The sequence below is a fragment of the Pleurodeles waltl genome, chromosome 1_1 (assembly GCF_031143425.1).
Source record: "Pleurodeles waltl isolate 20211129_DDA chromosome 1_1, aPleWal1.hap1.20221129, whole genome shotgun sequence".
Taxonomy (NCBI): Eukaryota; Metazoa; Chordata; class Amphibia; order Caudata; family Salamandridae; genus Pleurodeles; species Pleurodeles waltl.
In genome coordinates, this window is record NC_090436.1 from 407175269 (window position 1) to 407197632 (window position 22364).

Below are 22364 nucleotides of genomic sequence, written 5' to 3' on the forward strand. Positions count from 1 at the left end.
ACTTATGCACAAGGAAGAGACAGGGGGAAAGACTCTGAACTTTGACAGTGACAGCACCAGCATTGTGGCCAGCTGGAAGGAGAAGCCACCAGATTCCCGTGATGGAATAAGAACAAAGTGAAAACTTTGAGTACAGTTGCGTGAACAGTCCACGAAAAAGAAAAACACTCCACGTAGAAGAATTTTCAAACTCGTTCATCTCCATATAATCCACTATACTCTCTGACTCTGTTACAGCAACTTCACAACTCAGGCTTGGGAAAGAGTGGAGGGATGAGAAGGGGAACAGTTTAAAGTGGGGGAGCACAGGAAGAAAAGGGAACACACTGCAATGTCTGCCATTAAAAGCTCCAACAAATAGGAATAGGACTCCACAGCCCCATTGCCCATCCCACAACGAATACAGAGGAAATAGATTGGTATCAAATTCTAGATGCAATATAACAGGATCACTCTTTTAAGAAACTCTGATCAAATGGCTTGCTTAAGGCCATTAGTAAAGTATCACATAACATCAGTTTTAGGAAAACAAATATACTTCTCCGCATGCAAGACCTTTAGTCTTGCTGGGTTCCTCACAGCCAGCCTAATTCCCATGTCCAATAATCTCTTCTGGTAGGTCTGCATGAGGATTCTCTTTCACTGGCCAGCTGGGTAGCTCCCCAAGGTCCGGCAAGGGACGTACTCTTATGTCACCTTTTTTTTTTTTTTTTTTTAATAAAGAATTTTGTATTGGTTTTGCAATTGAATAAGATAATACAAAACAAGCTAAACAATTTTATACAGAAATAACAAGGCGCCAATGGGCACCAAACAGTGGTCAAATCCAATGCCCCAGACAACACCCTGAATGAATAGATTGTACATGTCAATATCGGCGTGTCACGTATGTGCCCCATTTCCCACCAGAGGAATTAGAGGAATGTGTGTGGATTCTTCCTCTCATCGGGGGTTAAGTTGTCATGCCCTCCCACCTCCCCCAAATCTTGTTATATTTATTCGGGCACCCTCTAGCCTCATATACGAGCTTTTCACATTGGGCACACCAATACATCCCTCTCTTCCATTTGGTCAGGGCCGGTGCCTTATTGGCTTTCCAGTCCGCCACGATATCTCTTTTGGCCACTAGGCATGCCACCCCTAGCAAGGTTCGCTCTGCTCTGCGTAATCCCGAATCTCCCATAACCCCTAGTAGGGATGTCAATGGTGTCAGCTCCATGTCCACTTGCAGGGTCAACGAGATCTCTTGCGAGATCATCTTCCAATAAGTATTAATAGTCGAGCATGACCACACCATGTGGAAAAAGTCAGCGTCTGGGCTCATACATCGGGGATAGTCAGCTGTAGGCCGGAGCCCCGCCCTGTGCATTTTGGAGGGTGTAAGGTAGGCAGTATGGAGATAATAAGTCTGTATTAGTCGGAGACGTGTCGCCATGGTCAAGGCGTGGGGAGCTGCCAATGCCTCAGTCCAGTCCTCCTCGTCCACAGGGCCCACCCATCCCTCCCATTTCCGACGAAGTTCCTCCAGGGAGCAGGCAGTGGAAGTGATTAATGTGCGATATACCTGGGAAACACCTCCCCTACCCAGATTCCCCATCAGGGCCCTACTCTCCATAGGACTGCTTACGGGTATGCTGTCCCCTGTTTGGACCTGCGTCAGAAGGGCATGTCGTACTTGGAGATACTTGTGGAATTGTGTCTTATTTAATGCAAAGGTTTCTTGGAGATCTTCGAAGGAACGCATATGCGTGCCCTCCCATACATCACCCAGTGTAGAGATGCCTATATTATCCCATTTCTGGAATCCCTGAAGACCCGCCACCTCTCCCAAGCATGTCCCATGCCACAGTGGGGTCTGCTGAGTAGGGCGCCCCCACCATCCTGAAATCTTTTGAGCCGTCTGCCATCCCTGCAACACCACCCCTGTCGCCCCAGGAGTCCCACGTGTGATCGGACCGCCATACAGGGCGTCAAAGATCTTGGGGTAGCTCAGTGTCTGAAGTTCCAGTCGGTACGCCGGGTCTGGCGAGTGTTATGTCATTCAAGAGGGGAGAAGCTATTTCAACAGCAGGCCGGGGGTGCTCTGCATACAGGCGTGCATAATAGGAAGCAAAACTCTGTGCAATCTCGATGGGTGTCTTGAGAAGGGTGCCTGTATCATCTCTAATTTCGGGAATGATTCTGTTAACTAAGGGTCGGGTGGCCAACCAGTGTAAGAGCTTCCCATTTTTGTCTCCCCATCCATATATTCGGGCAGGCAATGCCCTCCACATATGCTTCGCTGACTCAAGTGTTTGATTTCTTCTCGGATCCTGGTGAGCTGCCTCAATGCGGAGACTTCGGATAAGGCCGTTTGTTGGCGTTCCAGTTTTAACGCTTCAGCTTCTAGCTCGGACATTCGTGAGTCACAGGTGCGCTCACGTGCGTGCAGGAGGCACTTAGCATGTCCTCTTAAGGTAGCCTTGTAGGCAGCCCATATTGTGCCTGACGACTGGACCGTTCCCACATTCAGTTCAAAGTACTGCGTGAGACGATCCCTAATCTCGAGGGTATAATCATCATCCTGTAAGAGCCATGCATTTAGGCGCCATACCGGGTGTCTAGTGAGATCTACTCCACCCAGCCGAACTCGCACCGGTGCGTGGTCCGACACCCCTCGAGGCAGTATCTCTGCCCCCGTGACACCGGTGAAGTCCATGGCCGGCATAAATACTAAGTCAATTCTAGAGTGTGTCCAGTGGGCAGCAGACGTGTGCGTATATTGACGCTCCATAGGGTGCCAGGTTCTCCACACTTCACATAGGCCAAGGCTATCAGCCCATCCCTTGAGGCCTGCGGCTCGGGTGGACCTGCCCGCAGTGACATCTCCTGACACATCTAATCTGGGGTCTAGAACCGCGTTAAAGTCCCCTCCTACTATTGTGATTCCTTGGGGGAGTCCCGCTACCACCTGCCGAAGTGAAAGTAGAAAGGCGTCAAATCCCGCTGGGGGGGTATACACACACACAAGATTCAGGGGCTCATTCTGAGCCCGGCGGGCGGCGGGAGCCGCCCGCCTGGAGGGAGCCGCCAAATGACCGCACCGCGGTCAAAAGACCGCGGCGGCCATTCAGACATTTCCTCTGGGCCGGCGGGCGCTCTCCAAAAGAGCGCCCGCCGGCCCAGAGGAAATGCCCCTGCAACGAGGACGCCGGCTCAGAATTGAGCCGGCGTAGTTGCAGGGGTGCGACGGGTGCAGTTTGCACCCGTCGCGTATTTCAGTGTCTGCATTGCAGACACTGAAATACACAGTGGGGCCCTCTTACGGGGGCCCCTGCAGTGCCCATGCCATTGGCATGGGCACTGCAGGGGCCCCCAGGGGCCACGCGGCACCCCCTACCGCCATCCTGTTCCTGGCGGGCGAACCGCCAGGAACAGGATGGCGGTAGGGGGTGTCAGAATCCCCCATGGCGGCGCAGCAAGCTGCGCCGCCATGGGGGATTCCAAGGGCAGCGGAAAACCGGCGGGAGACCGCCGGTTTTCCTTGTCTGACCGCGGCCGAACCGCCGCAGTCAGAATGCCCTGCGGGGCACCGCCGGTCTGTCGGCGGTGCTCCCGCCGACCCTGGCCCCGGCGGTCTGAGACCGCCGGGGTCAGAATGAGCCCCTCAGTGTCGCCCCACGAAGTAGCCCTGAGACTACTACAAATCTGCCTTGCGGATCGGATCTCGTAGATGTAACCACCATGGGTAGTGAACGGTGGAGCAGGATAGCCACCCCCCTGGATCCCCTAGAGAATCCTGCGTGGTAGACCCTATCAAATCCTCCTCGAGCCAGATTAGGGCATTTAGTTCCCAAAAGGTGGGTTTCCTGCAGTAGGGCCACCAAGGGGGAATATCTACGGAGAGTGTTACTTACTGCGGATCTTTTGATCTTATCTAGCAGCCTGTTCACATTCCATGAGATGATTTGTGTCAATGGGGACCAGGCGTGAGTCGCGTAGGAGTCTTATGGTGTTGGGTGTCAGTCAGTGGACAAAGGAATGACCAGTTAAAACTTAACAGTGCAATACTCAAAATATACCTATCCAACCCTAACTTAACCTTCTTCCCCCAAAACCACCCCCCTCCCCATACTCCCACCCAGGAAGCATCTGTCGCCCTAACAATCAACCGGAACAAAACAGCCATAGGAGTGGAGTGGTGGACCCCTCCATTAGGTCGGATCATTTACAACTAATCACAAAAAGTCAAGCCATACTTTACAAGTCTTAAGGAAAGCCCATATCCCCGATGCAGCCCATCGCGGATTTCCTCAAGATGGACCGGGCCCTTCGCCCCCCCCCCCTCCCCCAAACGCTCCGTTCGGGGCTTCGTGCAACATGTCAGCCAAGCGCCGGGGATTGGCTCAGGCGGTCATCGTCTCCAGTCTGCATCTGAATCCACCCCTCTGGAGACTCAACAGGCAACCCTCCTCTCTGTGAGCCAGTCTCTCCCACCGTCTCTCCACCCATGGGAGCATCCGAGTTTCCTCGTCTTCCTCTCCGAGACCTAGTGCGTTTACGGCCCCTCCAGGGCCCCCCAGCGGGGGGGGGAATCCACCCGGGAGGGTTCCCCTCTCCGCGCCGCAGGCCCCTTTCGAGCCCAAACGCCCTCCTCAGTTAGCCAATCCCATGCCTCCTCCGGGGAGTCGAAGAAGTACGCCTTGCCCGCCATAATGACTTTAAGTCTCGCAGGAAAGAGGAGCATGTACGAAAGTTTTTGTTTAACTTGCTCATATGAGCGGCGACGGGCCTGGACCTCCCTGGTGTAGTCCGGGAATACTAAGATTTTGTGGTTTTCCCACTGAAGATTTTCGGAGCGCCTTGCCTCTTTAAGGATATTGTCACGGTCTCTAAAGTTGAGGATTCGGGCAATCATCGGGCGTTTTGGACTGCCCGGAGGGGGGCGTGGGGCGAGGGCCCTGTGAGCACGTTCCACTGCAAAACCAGGGTGAAAGAGTTTGGTCTGGCATCCAATTTTTGATCCACTGCTCTAAGAATTCTGTGGCTTTATCTTCCTCAGAGCCTTCCGGGAATCCTACAAAACGTAGGTTGTTTCGTCTCGATCGGTTTTCTGCATCTTCCGCCCGGCGATGTAGTTCGGATGTTCGAGTCTGTAACTGGGCCACCTTGGTCCTAAGGTCAGCTAGTTCGTCCTCGTTGTGGGAGACTCGGCCCTCCACTTCAGTGATACGATTTACTGCGTTTCTGAGGTCCTGCCTGATGAGGCCCATGTCCTCGCGCACCTCCCCGATTTTAGTCTCCACAGCTGTTTGCGATGATTGAATTGCCAGGAGAATGGCATTCACTCCGCCTGGTGCCGGGCCCCCCGCGGCTGTCTCTCCGTCTCCTCTAGGGCCTGTTGAAGTTGTAAATTGATCAATCTTTTGCTGAGAGGGTGGGGGATGTTTACTCGCTCTATCGATCCCCATTTTGTATCGGAGGGAGGGGATGGAGTGTCTAATTCGAATTATGCAGCTCTTCTGTCCAAATTCTACACCCTAGACGCACCCACAGGGAAGGTCCCAGGGGAGGACCATCAGCAGGGTCTCATCAGGGCGCGTAGGCAATAGATGTCGCAGTCCCCTCCCCGGGACTTGGTGGCCTCCGGTCAGCCACGTGTTGCTGGTCTGCCAAGTGTCTGGTTTCTCCCCGTTCCAGGTCCTGTCAGACGACTTCGGGAAGTCGCGAGGCGCAATGATTCCCTGGAGACTTCAGCACGTCTTTAGTGGGTTCCCATCACCAGGGTCTGTTGGCGTGCTTTATCAATCTTATGGCCGTGGGATGGGAACAGGTCTCCGGGGAGTCTCTTTAAATTGAAGATTGGGGGCACTGTTGCCCAAATCTGCTGCGCCCTTTTGAGTTCCTATTGCGTTGTTTATTTGGGGGGGGGGGCCCGGACTCTCTTCTCCCTCTTTCTCTCTTTCTTCCAGGAGGGGGCAGCTTCGTTCCTGGGCGGCCGGACCCGGGGGGCGAGGGCCACCCACTTCACCCCAGTCGCCCGGGAGCAGCGGACAGGAGAGCGGCCGCACCGCACAGCTGCGCCCTACCCGGCTCAAGCGAGGTAGCCCCCACCGTACGGCTCACCTCTTCAGCGCCAGCATCATTGCGTTCATTTCGTCAGGGCGGGGTACATCAAATCGGCCGCGTCGCCTCTTCTCTTGCGGGGGGCTCCAGATTACATTGCCAGGTCCAGGCGCCCCCTGCAGGACGCACGGCTCGCTCGCTCGCAGCAGTTTTCTTAGCAGGCAGGCCCCCGTCCCGGGGCCCGGCCGCGCATGTCTGAGTCAGACAGGGGAGCCCCCGTCCCAGGGCTCACCCTCTCCGGGCTTCCCTTCTGCTTCCCAAGCCCGGTGCCACGGAGTCCGAGTCTCCGAAGGCCAACTAGGGACGCCGGCCGCGTCGCTCCACCATCCGCCGGGGGCTACAGGTCACAGTCCGCTCCAGGCTCTTCAGCGCCGCACACGGCACTCACTTCGGAGGGGGCCCCGTCGGCGGGCGGGCCCCGGGCTCGCCGAGACGCCGTCAGCCCGGCCGCCATCTTGGGAGACCTATCGATCCGGTCGCGGCCAGCGTTCACGGCTCGGGCCGTGCCGACACCGGTGCCGGAGGTCTCTTTGAGGTCTGGGAGCTAGCGGGAAAAACTAGGGCAGCATAATAAATTTCCTGGTGGCAGCTTCTTAGGGTGGATGACGGAGGGGTCCAGAGCACTCTGAGTGCGACCGCCATCTTGACGCCCGAAGCCACGCCCCCCCCACCCCCCCCCCCCTCTTATGTCACCTTTTTAATGAGAGATCCTCCAGTGAGGTTGCAACTCGCCAAGTAGGCTCTCTGAAGTCCGATCACAAAAGTACTGCTATGACAATGCCGCTTTCGGAAGGTACACCTGAATGAGATGTCCTGACAGGCAACCTAATAATCTTTCTGCACCACCTCACCTCCAGTGACCCGGATGGAGGTCGCCTATTCCTGAAAAAGGCGCATACTGTTTCAGTCATGGAGGTGGCTTGACGCACTAGGAAATCAATCCTAGTATATGGATATTGGCAGCTCTTCGCCCATTTGCAAGCATTTCATTCTTCTTGTCAAGCAGAATCCTAGCATCTGTTACCCCACCACTCTACAGCCAGCACTCAAAACCAATGCTACAGGGTGAGTGACACACAACTCACAAGTAGCGATGCTCTCCAGTGCTCCCCACTTGTGTCATGGGTCCCAACTGCTCCTCCGTCACTGTCTTTGCTACTACAGCTGTTCCCTGAACTGTCTCTGAGTCCAGAGCCTCTTTTGTGCCTGTCCTCAAAGGTGCAAACAACTCACTACACAATCCACACACTGTTAACAGAATCGGGGCAAGCAAGCCCAGACATCAGAGCTCCAATGAAAGGCAGCTATGTGGGCAACATGGCCTTATTGTGCTTCTTAAGCCATGTTTCAGGCCTTTTGTATTCAATTACCTCCATTATGAATCCTTTTCTTGGTGAAGAAGCCATATCTTAGTATTCAAAGCAAGCCACTATTATCAGCCTTTCGAACCCTAAAATATAGACCACCTGCTGGCCTATACATAATCAGCAGGATCATAGAGAATATTGTCCCCATGAGGCAGCAAACATATTTTTAATAAGTGTACTGGACCTTAATTCATCAGGGATTTGACCTGAATACAGTGCCGAGAAAGCTTTCTAGCATTTAGCTGACTATCTGTTGACCTCAGGAGCTGGTATTGTTTTATTGTTCTTTTGTGGCACGTCAACATAGTGTACCAGTAGGAGCTGCCAATCGGTGATCTCAGTTGGCGATTTCAGCCTACCATACAAATTTTTTTTTCTTTCTGATCCTACCACTGCTGGTCATGGGGTCTTCCAAGGTTCACTGTTATTCCCCATTATTTTTAATATTTAGGTACGACCTTCAGTAAACACCATTCGTAGGCATACGTTAGCATTTCAGTCATATGGTGATGACCTGCAAATTATGTTGAAAGACAGTAATCCTCAGATATTTCACTCTCCACCCAATATGTCTAACTAATATTCAGATCAGTATGAGTGGTGAGGCCCTTGACCTATTCTACAGAATGTGCTCAGAACTTTTTTTGCCTTTTTATTTGCAATCTGTCTGCGATTGCCAAAACTAAAGTAAATGACCTAGTTGTATACTTAGTCCTTTATCCCTGTAAGCTAAAGTAAATTTGGTTCCCAGCTACATCTCTTATTATGATGCAAGGTTGGTTGTGCGCCTTAATACTCTTCCTTTTTGAGGAACTGCAAAAGAACCAAGAGAATGGCTTTATATGGGTGTGAAAAGCCTGCACATGTAGCATCTTCAACAGCCCCTAAATACAGATTTTAATTTAAGAGCTGGATTTACGAGAATAGAAATCCTCCAAAGTGAGGAAGTCAGTTTTAAAATCCTTTGTCTGGTTTGCATGTACCAGCTGTGTACCTTGGGTATATCTGAATGGTGTAATTAGTCCTTATCGCACTGTTAGGTCACACTAATCACCAGCGACATTCCTTGTGCACTGTGCTATTTTGAGCCTGCTAGTTATGAAACTCTCCTTTGAGAGAATCACTATTTTATATTTTTAAGGGAGAGGCAGTTGTCTACAGTACAGTCCAGTGTTCTCAAATCAGATTGTTCTACCAGTATAATTTTACAACAACAACAGCAGAGATTTTGCTGATTTAAAATTAAATTGGCAAAGACTTTCCCAGTTGTGTCTAATAATGATATTCTATACAGGTTTATAGGCAATCTTGTTTCCCTTTCTAAAGTGCTGGAATTATTAAGCTTCCCTTACAGGTAGCAGGAATGATTGAGTAAGGCAGATAATAAGTAAATGAAGGTTGTGCTCACTTGGCCCAGATCAGGGAATTATTTTTAATTATTAGAAGACCATCCAGTCTGTGGGCACTTGAACATTTAAAAGAGTTAGCTGATCTAAAAATGTCATCAACTTGAAACCAATACAATATTGGATCTGAGACAGTACTCCCAGAAAATGGAACCCATAAAATTATTCGGTTTAATTTGTCAAGGTTATGTTCTCACTCTATACATGTTAGTAGGATGGCTACGCTTTCAGTTGTGTTGCCAGAAACCCCTGAAACAATAATACAATAAACCAGAATTTCGATTAATCATTCATTTAACCATGGGCTATTCTGAACCAAAATTGTGTTTCTATTTTGTCTGTTTTAAATAGAAACTAAATTAGTTTTTAATACCGCTAATCTATCTTAGTTATATTCCTAAGGTAGTATGGATCAACACTATCTAGCGCATTAATATTTTTTCTTTCCTGAATTAGGGTTTGAGATGTTTCATCTTACTTAATGGGTCTTTTCCAGTTAATGATCAGATTTATTTTAAATTCTTTGGGAATAACAGATCAGGGTAATTATATTCCCTGTAAATTTCTTAAGCCAGTCTGTCACAATAGTAGAATCTATGTGTGAAATTAAATAGGGAACTAAAGCATTAGTAAGTTTGCTTGTAGACGTATTCCAAAATAGTTTTCCAACTAGCAAATGAACACTACCTTTACTTTATTGTCCAATTTTCCAAAGAAATAAAATGGGGAAACACTACTGGAAACTATGATACAGTAATTTGTTGCAGCTAGTTTTCCATTAGACCAGATCATTAGTTTGTATAGACATTCTCCAAAGCAGCATTTCACGAAAAGTAAGATATCACTATCAAGCCAACCTAATAATATACTATCACGTTTATCCGCCCTCCAAATTTACAGAAGCAGAAGACTTAAACCAAAAATTGGATTCTTTTTTCATGCTGATGACTCGTTGCACAAGTAATTGGTTATCAGTACTTTAAAGTTACCAATGACGACAACAAAAAAACTCTATTTTCAATCTTTAAATTCTCAAACACCTTCCAAGTTCTTTGCAGAATCAACTGGCACTGGAAAAGCACCCAGCGCCTCTGGCTGCTCAGCTGTGGACCAAAAGGTTGCATCCCTGCCAAACAACAAAACCTTTTTCTTCTCACTGTTCAGCTTAAGATAGTTGGATTTCATCCAACTACTCACTGCGTTCATGCAATCTTAAAAGTTGACAGTGCATGAGTGAATGCCATCAGAGATGTTAACACTAACCTGCATGACTTCTGCATAAGAAAGAAATGAATCCAAATGATCTAATGAGGCTGGCCAGCGGAGACTTGTACAGATAAAAGAAGGTAGGACTCAAAGAGCCTTGAGGAACACATATGGGAGTGAAAAGGGATTAGGCCTAAATGGGCACAGTCACCCGTCTGAGTTCTGTTTGACAGAAAAGAATGAAGTAGTTGGAGAGCCTTGCCATTGATTTCAAGTTGAACCAGACCGGCACAGTGTCAAATACTGCTGGATAGGTCCAACAGGATCGGGGCTGTATAGTCCTCTCAGTCTACTCCTCTGATGTCCTGTAATTTTGAGTTCCTTAGGGTCTGGTGACGTGACAGTTTACCGTTGTAACTGGCATATATCTAGTCCTCCTTGTAAATTAACTAGCTCTAAAAGTGAATTCCTTCAAATTGTTTTCATCCATTTTTTTTACCGCAGCAAATTAATCATGTCGGTCCTAGGTAATACCTTTGATCCATCTAGCAGTGACTAACCAGGTACATGTTGACAGGGTGAACCCAAGCAAGACATAGTTGAAGCGGTTTTATTAACATATTTAAATGATAAAAGAATAAGCAATATATGTTGCCATTTGCATAGTTGTCTCTCTAAGTGCAGCACCTAAAGCCTTCTTTCCTTTACTTTCAGCAGATCAGTCAAACCGAAGGGAAGATGCTGGGCCAAGTCAGCCAGTATCTTTCCAGCCACAAACCAGAACCTCCCTGCATATGGATGCTGCTCAGTATGATGTATCCACTTCACAAATGGCACCTACCGGGACATCAGAGCACATTGTAAGTAAAAGACCCATTGATACTTAAAGATAAGTGATCAATTGTTCTTTGATCTTGAATATTTTACCCGTCTACCAAAGGTAAATATTAATCTGCCTAAGTAATGTGCTTTACGTTTTTTTGATATAGTGCTGGATCTTTTATCAAATAAAATCCTCAAACATTAGGAAGGGAGTAACCCCTTCAATGCGGGCGACGGCCACTGGCCGACGCCCGCACTACCTCCCTGGTGCGGGTCACGACCAGTGGCCGACACCAGGGAGGGTGTTTATTATTTTTTTTCTTTCCCCGGGAGACACTGAAGCTTCAGTGTCTCCCCCCCACCCCCACCCGCTCTTTTCTGACGTCAGAAAAACAGTTTTCAGAAGGCCTCGTAAGAAAGGGGAGAGTCCAGGAAACATCACTAGACGCCAGGGATTTCACTTTGGGGGGGGGGGGGGGGGGTCGGCCCCCTCGGAAAAACGGGCCGGCCCCCTGGGGCATATTTTTTTTTTTTTAAAGGTAGGTGCCCCCCCGGGGGGGGGGGGTGGGGGGCGCGATCGCGGGCAGGGCGACCCCCTGTGGGGGCAATATTTTTTTTAGATGTTGTAGGGTTTCCCTGGGGGCCATTTTAGCCCCCAAGGAAACCATACAACAACTAAAAAAAATAGATCTATATATATAGATATATCTATAGATATATCTATGTAGATAGATAGATATATATATATAGATCTATATATATATCAATCAATCAATCAAAGAGATTTATAAAGTGCGCTACTCACCCGTGAGGGTCTCAAGGCGCTGGGGGGGGGGGGGGGGGAGACGGGGGGAGGGAAAGGGGCTGGGAGGTTCACTGTTCGAAAAGCCAGGTTTTGAGGCCCTTCCGGCAAAGTAGGTTTTGGGTCTTGCAAAGGTGGGTTGGGAGGGCGTTCCAGGTTTTGGGTGCAAGGTAGGAGAAGGATCTGCCCCCGGTGGTGGTGTGTTTGATGCGGGGGGCAGAGGCGAGAGTGAGGTCAGCTGAGCGGAGGTTTCGTGTGGGGGTGTGTAAGGTGACTTTCGTTGAGGTAGGCAGGGCCTGTGTTGTGATTTGTGTGCGAGGATGAGGATCTTGAAGGTGATCCTTTTGTCAATGGGGAGCCAGTGGGGGAATTTGAGGTGTGGAGAGATGTGTTCGTGTCGGGGGAGGTCGAGGATGAGTCGTGCTGCTGAGTTCTGGATGCGTGTAGTTTGCGCTTGAGTTTTAGAGAGGTGCCGGCATAGAGGGCGTTTACGTAATCAAGTCTGCTGCTGATGAGTGCGTGAGTGACAGTTTTTCTGGTCTCTGTGGGGATCCATTTGAATGTTTTTTTCATTATACGGAGTGTGTTGAAGCATGAGGAGGTGAGAGCGTTGATTTGTTGGGTCATCGAGAGGGAGGAGTCTAGGATGATGCCGAGGTTGCATGCGTGGTTGGCGGGGGTGGGTGCAGGGCCTAACGTGGTGGGCCACCATGAGGGGTCCCAGGTGTTTTTATGTGGGCCAAAGAGGATTATTTTGGTTTTGCTTGAGTTGAGTTTCAGGTGGTTGGCTGTCATATATGTATCACTTTTGTCAATATGTGTGTGGTTTCCCTGGGGGGAAAAGGGTCAGACTTGTCTAGTGGCAGTTTTAGTGCCATAAAGAAGAGCAGAAGGTTTATATGCCTACTGCAAAGAGCAAATCTGTATTTTATGTAAATTGCTGAGTACATTAGTAAAGTCAGCCATTACCTGCGCTATAATACCAATGAAAGGTATGTGCGGGGTGGAGGGCGGCTATGGAGAGATGAAGGGCACTTTTGCTGGGTGGTAATGAGGGAATCCGAGGAGGAGGGAGTGGGAGCACCAATAATGATTGTTGGACTGGGCGCAGGATGTGCTAAAGACTGACGAATGGTATGTGACAAGGTGTTTTTTGAGTGTCTTGAAAGAACGTGCTGATTGAGGGAAGAAGCGCAGGTAAGGTGGCCTCTACTGTTGCACGTATCTCACACACACCATCGATTTTGTGACTGTCTACGTAGGCTAGTGTTTTAGAGCAACAGTTTAGCCAATAGCAGGATGGCATCTTGATGGATGACTGCTGCCTGCACTCTGGTTATAGAGGACCGCTCTGACATAGGATCAGAGACTGAGACATCAGATACTGAGACAGCATCTGAGGGATAGGACAATGGCGCAGACTCTGGGAGTGATTTTTCAGTTGGAGGAGTCGCATTCGATAACTCCTCTTCCAGTACATTATGAGGGAGGTGATGAGGACAGTCCTGCTGTCCCTTCGCAAGCTGTTTGTGCAACTGGGTAATAGTGGGTTAGCCCAACCCAGAGAGCAGGTGAATGCGGCTCCCCAATTTAGTTCAGCCCCAAATTCCACCACCCAAATCGTATTGTGGAGACATCAAAATTATCTATGGCAAAACAAACTGGTTTTGTAAGGCAGACACCTGTGTTTTTGGTCCTGGATTCAGCGGCCATATAGAGAAACACACTAAACCCAAACATTTCTGGAAACTAGACATTCGGGGGAGTCCACAGAGGTGTGACTTGTGTGGATTCCCCAAAGTTTTCTTACCCAGAATACCCTGCAAAGCTGAAATGTTGAATAAAAACTCTATTTTTCTCGCATTTCTGTCACACAAACTACAGGAATATGCTGGGATCCACAAAATTCCTACCACCCAGTAACTCCTCACCTGTCCTGATAAAAACACTACCCCACTTGAGTGCCTACACCTCGTGCCTGCGTCAGGAATGGATCACCCCAGGGTCAACAGCTGCCTCACGTAAGGACCAACATTGACCGTTGTGTGAACTATTCCTGTCGCGGGCACCAGGCCTACCCACACAAGTGAGGTATCATATTTATCGGGAGACTTGGGGGAACGCTGGGTGGAAGGAAATTTGTGGCTCCTCTCAGATTCCAGAACTTTCTGTCACCGAAATGTGAGGAAAACGTGTTATTTTAGCCACATTTTGAGGTTTGCAAATGATTCTGGGTAACAGAACCTGGTCAGAGCCCCACAAGTCACCTCATCTTGGATTCCCCTGGGTTTCTAGTTTTCAAAAATGCGCTGGTTTGCTAGGTTTCCCCAGGTGCCGGCTGAGCTAGAGGCCAAAATCCACAGGTAGGCACTGTTTTCTATGAAAAAATGTGATGTGTCCACGTTGTGTTTTGGGGCATTTCCTGTCAGGTGCGCTAGGCCTACCCACACAAGTGAGGTATCATTTTTATCGGGAGACTTGGGACAACACTGGGTGGAAGGAAATTTGTGGCTCCTCTCAGATTCCAGAACTTTCTGTCACCGAAATGTGAGGAAAATGTGTTTTTTTTTTTAGCCACTTTTTGAGGTTTGCAAAGGATTCTGGGTAACAGAACCTGGTCAGAGCCCCACAAGTCACCCCATCTTGGATTCCCCTAGGTCTCTAGTTTTCAAAAATGCACAGGTTTGGTAGGTTTCCCTATGGTGCCGGCTGAGCTAGAGGCCAAAATCTACAGGTAGGCACTTTGGAAAAAACAGCTGTGTTTTCTGTCAAAAAATGGGATGTGTCCACGTTGTGTTTTGGGGCATTTCCTGTCGCGGGCACTAGGCCTACCCACACAAGTGAGGTATCATTTTTATCGGGAGACTTGGGGGAACATAGAATAGCAAAACAAGTGTTATTGCCCCTTATCTTTCTCTACATTTTTTCCTTCCAAATATAAGAGAGTGTGTAAAAAAGATGTCTATTTGAGAAATGCCCTGCAATTCACATGCTAGTATGGGCACCTCGGAATTCAGAGATGTGCAAATAACCACTGCTCCTCAAAACCTTATCTTGAGCCCATTTTGGAAATGCAAAGGTTTTCTTGATACCTATTTTTCACTCTTCATATTTCAGCAAATGAATTGCTGTATACCCAGTATAGAATGAAAACCAACTGCACAGTGCAGCTCATTTATTGGCTCTGGGTACCTAGGGTTCTTGATGAACCTACAAGCCCTTTATATCCCAGCAACCAGAAGAGTCCAGCAGACAAAACGGTATATTGCTTTCAGAAATCTGACATCGCAGGAAAAAGTTACAGAGTAAAACATAAAGAAAAATGGCTGTTGTTTTCAGCTCAATTTCAATATTTTTTTTATTTCAGCTGTTATTTTCTGTAAGAAAACCTTGTAGGATCTACACAAATGACCCCTTGCTGAATTCAGAATTTTGTCTAGTTTACAGAAATGTTTAGCTTTCCGGGATCCAGCATTGGTTTCACACCCATTCCTGTCACTAACTGGAAGGAGGCTGAAAGCACCAAAAATAGTAAAAATCGGGTATGTCCCAGTAAAATGCCAAATTTGTGTTGAAAAATGTGGTTTTCTGATTCAAGTCTGCCTGTTCCTGAAAGGTGGGAAGATAGTGATTTCAGCACCAGAAACCCTTTGTTGATGGCCTTTTCAGGGAAAAAACCACAAGCCTTCTTCGGCAGCCCTTTTTCCCCATATTTTTGGGAAAAAATAAATTTTCACTGTATTTTGGCTATTTTCTTGGTCTCCTCCAGGGGAAACCACAAACTCTGGGTACCATTAGAATCCCTAGGATGTTGGAAAAAAAGGACGCAAATTTGGCGTGGATAGCTTATGTGAACAAAAAGTTATGAAGGCCTAAGCGCGAACTACCCCAAATAGCCAAAAAAGGGCTCAGCACTGGGGGGGGGGGGGAAGGCCCAGCCCCTTAGAGGTTAAACCCTGGGTATAAAATGCACAGGAATTCTATGTAATGAGTACTAATGCAAAACCTTTTGTAACATACTGATATCCAAAGCAAGAGGGCAGAAAAACGCACTATTTCTTTTTTACATTATTTTTGGTTAAACTGAATTCTCACTGCTATAAATGTTTTTGGCATTATTGGCACATTGTGGAGTGTCTGTGGCAGAGAACAGGGAGTAATAACTAGAGTGCAGCAAGTGCTGCAGCCCAGATACGTGGCATCCCCCACCTCACTTGCCATCAGACCACCCTAAATATGTTGAGGAGGTGCCTTCTGTCCATCTTTCCACACTGTGACGTCATGTTGCGATTACCAAAATTGCTGCTGCAGAGTAGAGCACTGTAGTACAGTAATGCAGCAGTCATGGGGGGGGGGGGTGGGGGGGGCGCAGCTGTGGGCTTATTATGGGAATATTGCTCTGTGCACATAGGACTGACATGCATGTGTCTGCCACTTCCACTGTCATGCCCGCCCAGCCCCCATAATGGTCACTGAAGGTTAAAACCAAGATGACATTCATAACAGCACAAACCATGATGGAGTCTGCACAGCCCAATGGTAGATTCCATTTGATACTGTGAGGGAAAGTCAGGCAGCACTCTGTAAAGTAATCTCAGTTATGATTGCAGAACGCATAGCTAGTGGCAGAGATGACGGGAGCAGAGGCTTCCCTCTGGGGCACTGCGTTTTCAAGACAGAAACAGAAAAGCAACAGATACCTTTATGCATACCTTCTAGTTTGGGATACTGCCAGGTTCTCTAGTGAATTATTTGTATGCTTTGGTTGTTTGTTTTTTGCTCTTGTCTCGCATCTTAGTTCCCTTATGTTGTGTTTCTGGTATTAGGGCTGCTACTCAGTTTTGTGTCGTATAATCTGAGTGTGCAGCACTTATAGTGACTTCTTCTCTGATATTATCTGCTAAATCGTGGGAGTGCTCCTGTTTAAGCCGATGATGCATTTTTTTCTTCCTAAATTTTATTGTTGCTATGCTTGCACGTTGACTCCAACAGCAACCCATTCCTTCTGTATAAGCCTGGCAAGGAAAAAAAATAAGGAACTGATGCCAATTTGTCCAGTGGTGCAGTATGTAGACCTGTTTCGTCATTCCTTGGGCATGTGGAACTTGAAACACGTGGAACCATCTGGCTGCGTTAAAGAGCTACTTTTAAAGGGAAACGTTTCCAAATCCAGTTTGGTGCTTGGGACTATGTTTGTGTTGAGCAATCCGTGGGAATATATAGTATCCTCCAGAAATGGTGTTACCAAAGTTACCCCAAGTTATCGTTTGTCAGGCACTTCCACAATACCATTGTTCAGCTAATTATTTCTCTGGCTTGAAGGATAAACAAATAACAAATTCCGAATGATAGAGTTAGAGCACTGGAATCGCTTGTTTCCTTTCTATGACAAAAGATTGTAACTGGTACTTTAAAGGTCCGTATTCTGTGTGATACTTAAAATTATTTGTACCGTTTTGTCCTCAGCTCAGAACATTGCATGTTCAATAGCCTATCCTGAAACTAGTTACTTGCCATGGCCTGTATTGGCTACTTGTCCTGGCTGTCAGAATCTAAAGATGATTTAACTGCAGTGCACCTTACTGGTTGCCAGCCTGACAGATTACACCAGTGGTAAATGCAGATTCAGGTGTGATAATGAGGCCTTGTTTCAATTTTGTACCATATCAAGAGCCATTTGCAAGGGACAAAGTAGTTTCTTTTGCTTTTATTTTTAAATAAAGCCTGCATTAAACCAAATGGCACTAAATTATTATTTTATTTATTTAACAATTTAATCATTTTCCCTGCTACTGGAAAAATAGAAGGGTTTACCTAACGTTAAAATTGGATTTTGATTCTGGCATGTTTACCTTCCGGTTGCAGGTAAATCTAAACCTGAAGTACTAAATGCTTTTGCGTTCTCAAATCCATTACGCAAAATCACAGAATTTAGGAGCTCCAAAGTGTGATCTACAATTTACTTAACTCATTTTAACTCGCACCAGAGGTTTTTCAACCCATTCCAAATCAGTAAGGAGGGTTATAAAGGGGTGCTACTCCTAACTGTTACAATAGTATGTATCCATGATTGGCTACCGCTGTTAGAGAAGGTTGTTACTCGCTTTGCAAAAGGGTATGTAGAAAAAGGAATTGTTCTGTTGCCTCGCTGTCAACCCAAAGGTATAAAATATATATATATATATATATATATATCTCAAACCAAGGCCCTTTCAGGGTTAGAGTGACCCATAAATTATGCAAAAAACAAAGGAGAACTCTGGGAAGTTCCCAATTTTAGGTGGAGAGCAGCTCTAGTAAGGAGCAACCTGCAACACCAGCGACACTCTAGATTTGCTCACCTCAAATGTCTTCTTATCTAGCAAAGTTTTTAAGCATAGGATCAGCACAGTGCTATCCTCGCCGAGCTAGATAGTGACAAAGTCTTTTGCCATTTGTACAGCAAAATCTTTAAGCATGGGATTGACTGTGTCATCCTCGCCGAGCTGTAAAATGACACTTAAAGATTTTATATTTTTTTTTTTGAATACTTTTGGAGAAACATCGGGGGAGCCTGCAGCAGACCACTGCCTACTCTCCCAGCGCCTACAAATACAATCCACTATGCAAATTACGAAACCTTTACCACCTCCTCTGAGGTGTTGATAACTGATCAGTACTTTGTGACTGCAGTGTTTTTTTTTTTTTTTTTTCTGAAAGGTCGGCCATTTCATGCTCCCTTCTAATTGTAGTTCGGAATGGATCGCAAAATGGGCTTAAGCCATTTAACAGGTACAAACCCCGCAGTTTAAGCAAATCACAGGATTTGCAACTGCAAAGTTCTTTGTACATATGCCCCAATGGTTCATTTTTTTAGGTCTTGCCTACCAGGCAGCTTTTAGTTGTCTGTATCCAAAAGCCTCTTGTGCACCATACCTAAAACTTACAATGGCCGTAGACCTTGCCCATTGTTTGGTTGAATTTGTTACTCTCATTTGCTTGCTTCTTATTTAGTGGCTTGTCTTCATCTTTTTGTATTTGCACATTCATTGTATCAAAGCTACCACACCATCATTTTAATTGGCTAACTTATATCCTTCCACTGCTCACATTTCGGGAACTACTTTGTTACTTTAAGCACTCCGTGAGTGCATGTCTTTTCAGGCTCACTCCCCCAACCCTCCAGATAATTTCCCCACCCCAAACCCTTTGGACAGTCAGTTTTTCTCACTCTTCCCCTACCTCGTCCATTACTATCTCCTCATTGGCCTCTAATTTCCCCCACCCTCCCCACTCAGTTGCTTTCCTTCTATTAGAACGTTGCTCTTCTATCCCTTATGGTCATTAAACTAAAACATAGAATTGGATATTTTGGATGCAATTGATGCTGCTATTTGCTGCTGGGTTGCTCTACTTAAATAAAATAAAAAAAGCACTTTCTTGCAGTTTTTTTTTTTTTTTTTTAAACATCTCCAAGTTGTCTGCCATCTTGGATCAGTGTATATATATATATTTTTTTTAAATGGCGTCTCTTTGAATTGTTATGTATGTGCATACATAGTCACGCATGCTTTCACCTACTGAACAACATGCCAATAGTGTCATAACACATGCACGCTATGCTGTAGCGTCATGCTATGCATCATGGCCCAAACGCAGTTTGTTTTTTAGCAATGCTGCACAGTATTGCCAAAAAGCATTGGCAGAGCAAGTTGGTTGCAAAAGTGAGACCTATGGGTTTTGCCAATGCTTGTCTTGTACAGTTGTCGCATTAGCAGTTTGCCAATTTGTGGCGCTTCAAATAGCCATGGTTGCCACCACCCATTTTTAACAGTATTAACTTTGTTGACTGTGGAAGTGCTAACCGAGGCAAAAAGCTCTTAACTGAATGCTCTCTGCTAGTAGCATATTTATGGCCAGATTTGCCCATGGTCCATTTGGGTATAACCTCTGGTACTTTGTCACGATGTATTATCAAATTCACACAAAATAACCTTTGCAAAATTCAGATGGAATGCCTTCTTTTCCTCCATGCTAGATTTGCATTTTAGGTTAATACTCGGACTTGTTTTGACAGTGGTTGATTTTCAAACGATTCTTTCGAAATTATAAGTGTTAAAATCCTTCCTGATAGATGGGATCTCGAGGACGTATTTTCTAGCATCTATTTTGGTATTTTAGAGTTTTCCTGTGCCAACTTGATGCCAAATAAGCAGTTCTTCTTTAGGAGGCACTCTAAACGCTAATGTAAAGGCGGGGCTCCAGGATTCAGGGAACCAACTGGTTATCTTCAGTTCTAGTTTTTTTTCCATGAACACTGGACTGAGCCTTTTTGCTGCACATAAATACTGTTTTCCTCTACACCCTGCATTGTACTTTTCTTTCGCCAACATTTTGTTCATGCCTGCTGACTGTTTAGGTGTGTAGCAATAATTATTTTTTCCTGACTAAATTAGTTGTCTTTTTGCTCCCTGTTCCTTAAGCTATGTGATTTATAATTAAATCACCTAGTTCCATAATTACAATATAGGGAATTTTAAAAAGGCGTGCACATACCTCTTCCCGAGCTTGGCCATGCCATAAATAGCTGCAAAATGCGTATGAATGTACTCACTCCTTTGTCCAACACCCCCGACCCCTCTGCCTCCCACTCAAATCCCCCCTACACACCAGTTGCAAAGTTTGTAGAAGCTTGGTCAGAAAAGAAAACTACCGTTGCCTTTTCTGCATTTTCACTGGCTCCCTTATGACTGGTTTGAGGATTTTGAGGTCTATTTTCCAAGGTACATAACCTGTCTCTCAAGGGGTCGCTTATTAGTCTTGCTAAAGAGCACTTAAGGGCCCTCACTACTAAAACTGCTGTGGTACCTCCTAAGGTCTTTCTGATGTTACCTTGCGAGCGGCCTTCTTCATGCTGACCCCCAGCCAGGTACCCTCGATATCCAGATAATACTCCTTCACCCGGTGAATAATTATAAAACAGCATTTTAACAGTTATACCATGCAGATATACCAACTTCGATAACATCTTAGCTACCAAGGCTGTCAGACAAAAAGTAGCGAGCCTCGGATTTGGACATTGTGTACAGGATGACTCCCCTGCAGTGTCCACAATTAAAGGAAAGACTTTGAAATTGTGATTTGTCTAATTTGGTCCATAGGACATGGAAAGTGAACAAATCGAGGCAGTGGTGGGTGCTCGATTGATCCACAGGAGCCTTCTCCTCCAGGAATGTGAAATGTCCACTTATGAACATTGAGAGGTCCTTTTGGAGTAGGCTAGACTGTATTTTATTTTCCCTGACCAGTACGTGCTGCAGGCTGTCTTTTGGTTTGGGAACGAAGCCAGTGCATTTAAACCATAAATCCATGCTAGAAATGGCATATATAGCTGCAGGGGATCTAGCAGTCATTCCGTTCCCATTCTTATACTCTAGAGTTTAACAAGAAAAAGAAAAGTAGGTGGCCAAGTCTTCTGGATTGGAATAACAAAAATGTCGCTGGGGTTACTTCAGATGGTCCAGATATGGTTTTGAAGCAGCAGAATCAAGCTTCTCAATGGCTTTAATATCCTGCCTGCAAATACAGAGATAGATTAATTTTGGCAAGACTGTTTCATCTGCTAGGGTCTACCGCACTACAATATGCCAAACCAAAGCAGGTTCCTCCCACTCACAACTAGCTAATGGCGGGAAATGATGCACGTCCATGGTTTGTGGGAGACTAACATGCATAGATGACTGGTAAAGAATAAGGAGATCTCTTGGTAATTTGTAAAATGCTAAACCACCAATTTGTCTCCCTGTGAAGAGCGAATTTTTGGCCCTACGCAAATTACTCCAAGTACAAGGTGAAGACATTTTGAGCAACAGAGGGATAGTGCTTCATTGCACTCTAACTATCCCAAGCAAACTGACAGATCTCTACGTTTGGATACAGGGATGTGTGGTTGTACTGTGACCACCTATGTGGGAAGAGTTAGGTAATGTGCATGAGGTCCTGACACACGGTCTGATCAGTTTGCTGCAAAGGTCAGTTATGCAATGTGTGCAAACTTAAGACTTTATCTTTGTCCATTTTTTATGAGTACAATGCAAAAGAATTGACATGAGACCCATTGTACTTACATAAACAGTATCAGGTTCACAGGATGAGCAATGCATTCATAAAGCACCATTTGCCACCTCTTTAAAATACCAGCTTGCTTGCATATCCTTGTCTTCACCACCCTCAGCATCTGATATAACGCTACATACCAGGATGTTACTACCCACAGGTGCTGGTTACCATTAGCGTAGGGATTCCAACAGCCATTGCATCAGGTAAGAAGGTGGATCAGCAGTTACCCCTTCCATCATCATGTTGATATCTATATCTGCCCCACATGTCAAACTAATTCTGTGCCAGCATCCCAGGGGCCCTTGCTGCCAATCAAAAGTGCCTTTGAATAACCACCTGTTTAAGGCACATAGATCTAGGCCAATATTGAGCCTCATAGAATTGTTGTCTTTTTATTCTGCCGCTAGGCTATGACTCTATTTATTCAATGTTTAATAGAGGTGCGGGAGAGGAACTAGGCAGTGATTCATGCAGCAAATATTTTATGCAACTTCTCACATAGCAGTAGCATGGTTGGTGTCCTATCCCATTCTAATTAGACTAGTGTTGCAGACCTGA

General features: G+C 46.4%; 1 protein-coding gene across 6 annotated transcripts in view; it reads left to right on the forward strand.

Moving 5' to 3' along the window:
• POC5 (POC5 centriolar protein) overlaps positions 1-22364 on the forward strand; it is a 212075-nt gene that overhangs the window by 111550 nt on the left and 78161 nt on the right. For 4 of the 6 annotated variants that reach the window (XM_069223689.1, XM_069223662.1, XM_069223671.1 and 1 more), the window contains one exon: positions 10799-10944. In XM_069223689.1, the coding sequence (XP_069079790.1) occupies positions 10799-10944 (146 nt within the window). The remainder of the gene's footprint in view (positions 1-10798; positions 10945-22364) is intronic. The other 2 variants (XM_069223681.1, XM_069223705.1) reach the window with 1 other exon arrangement.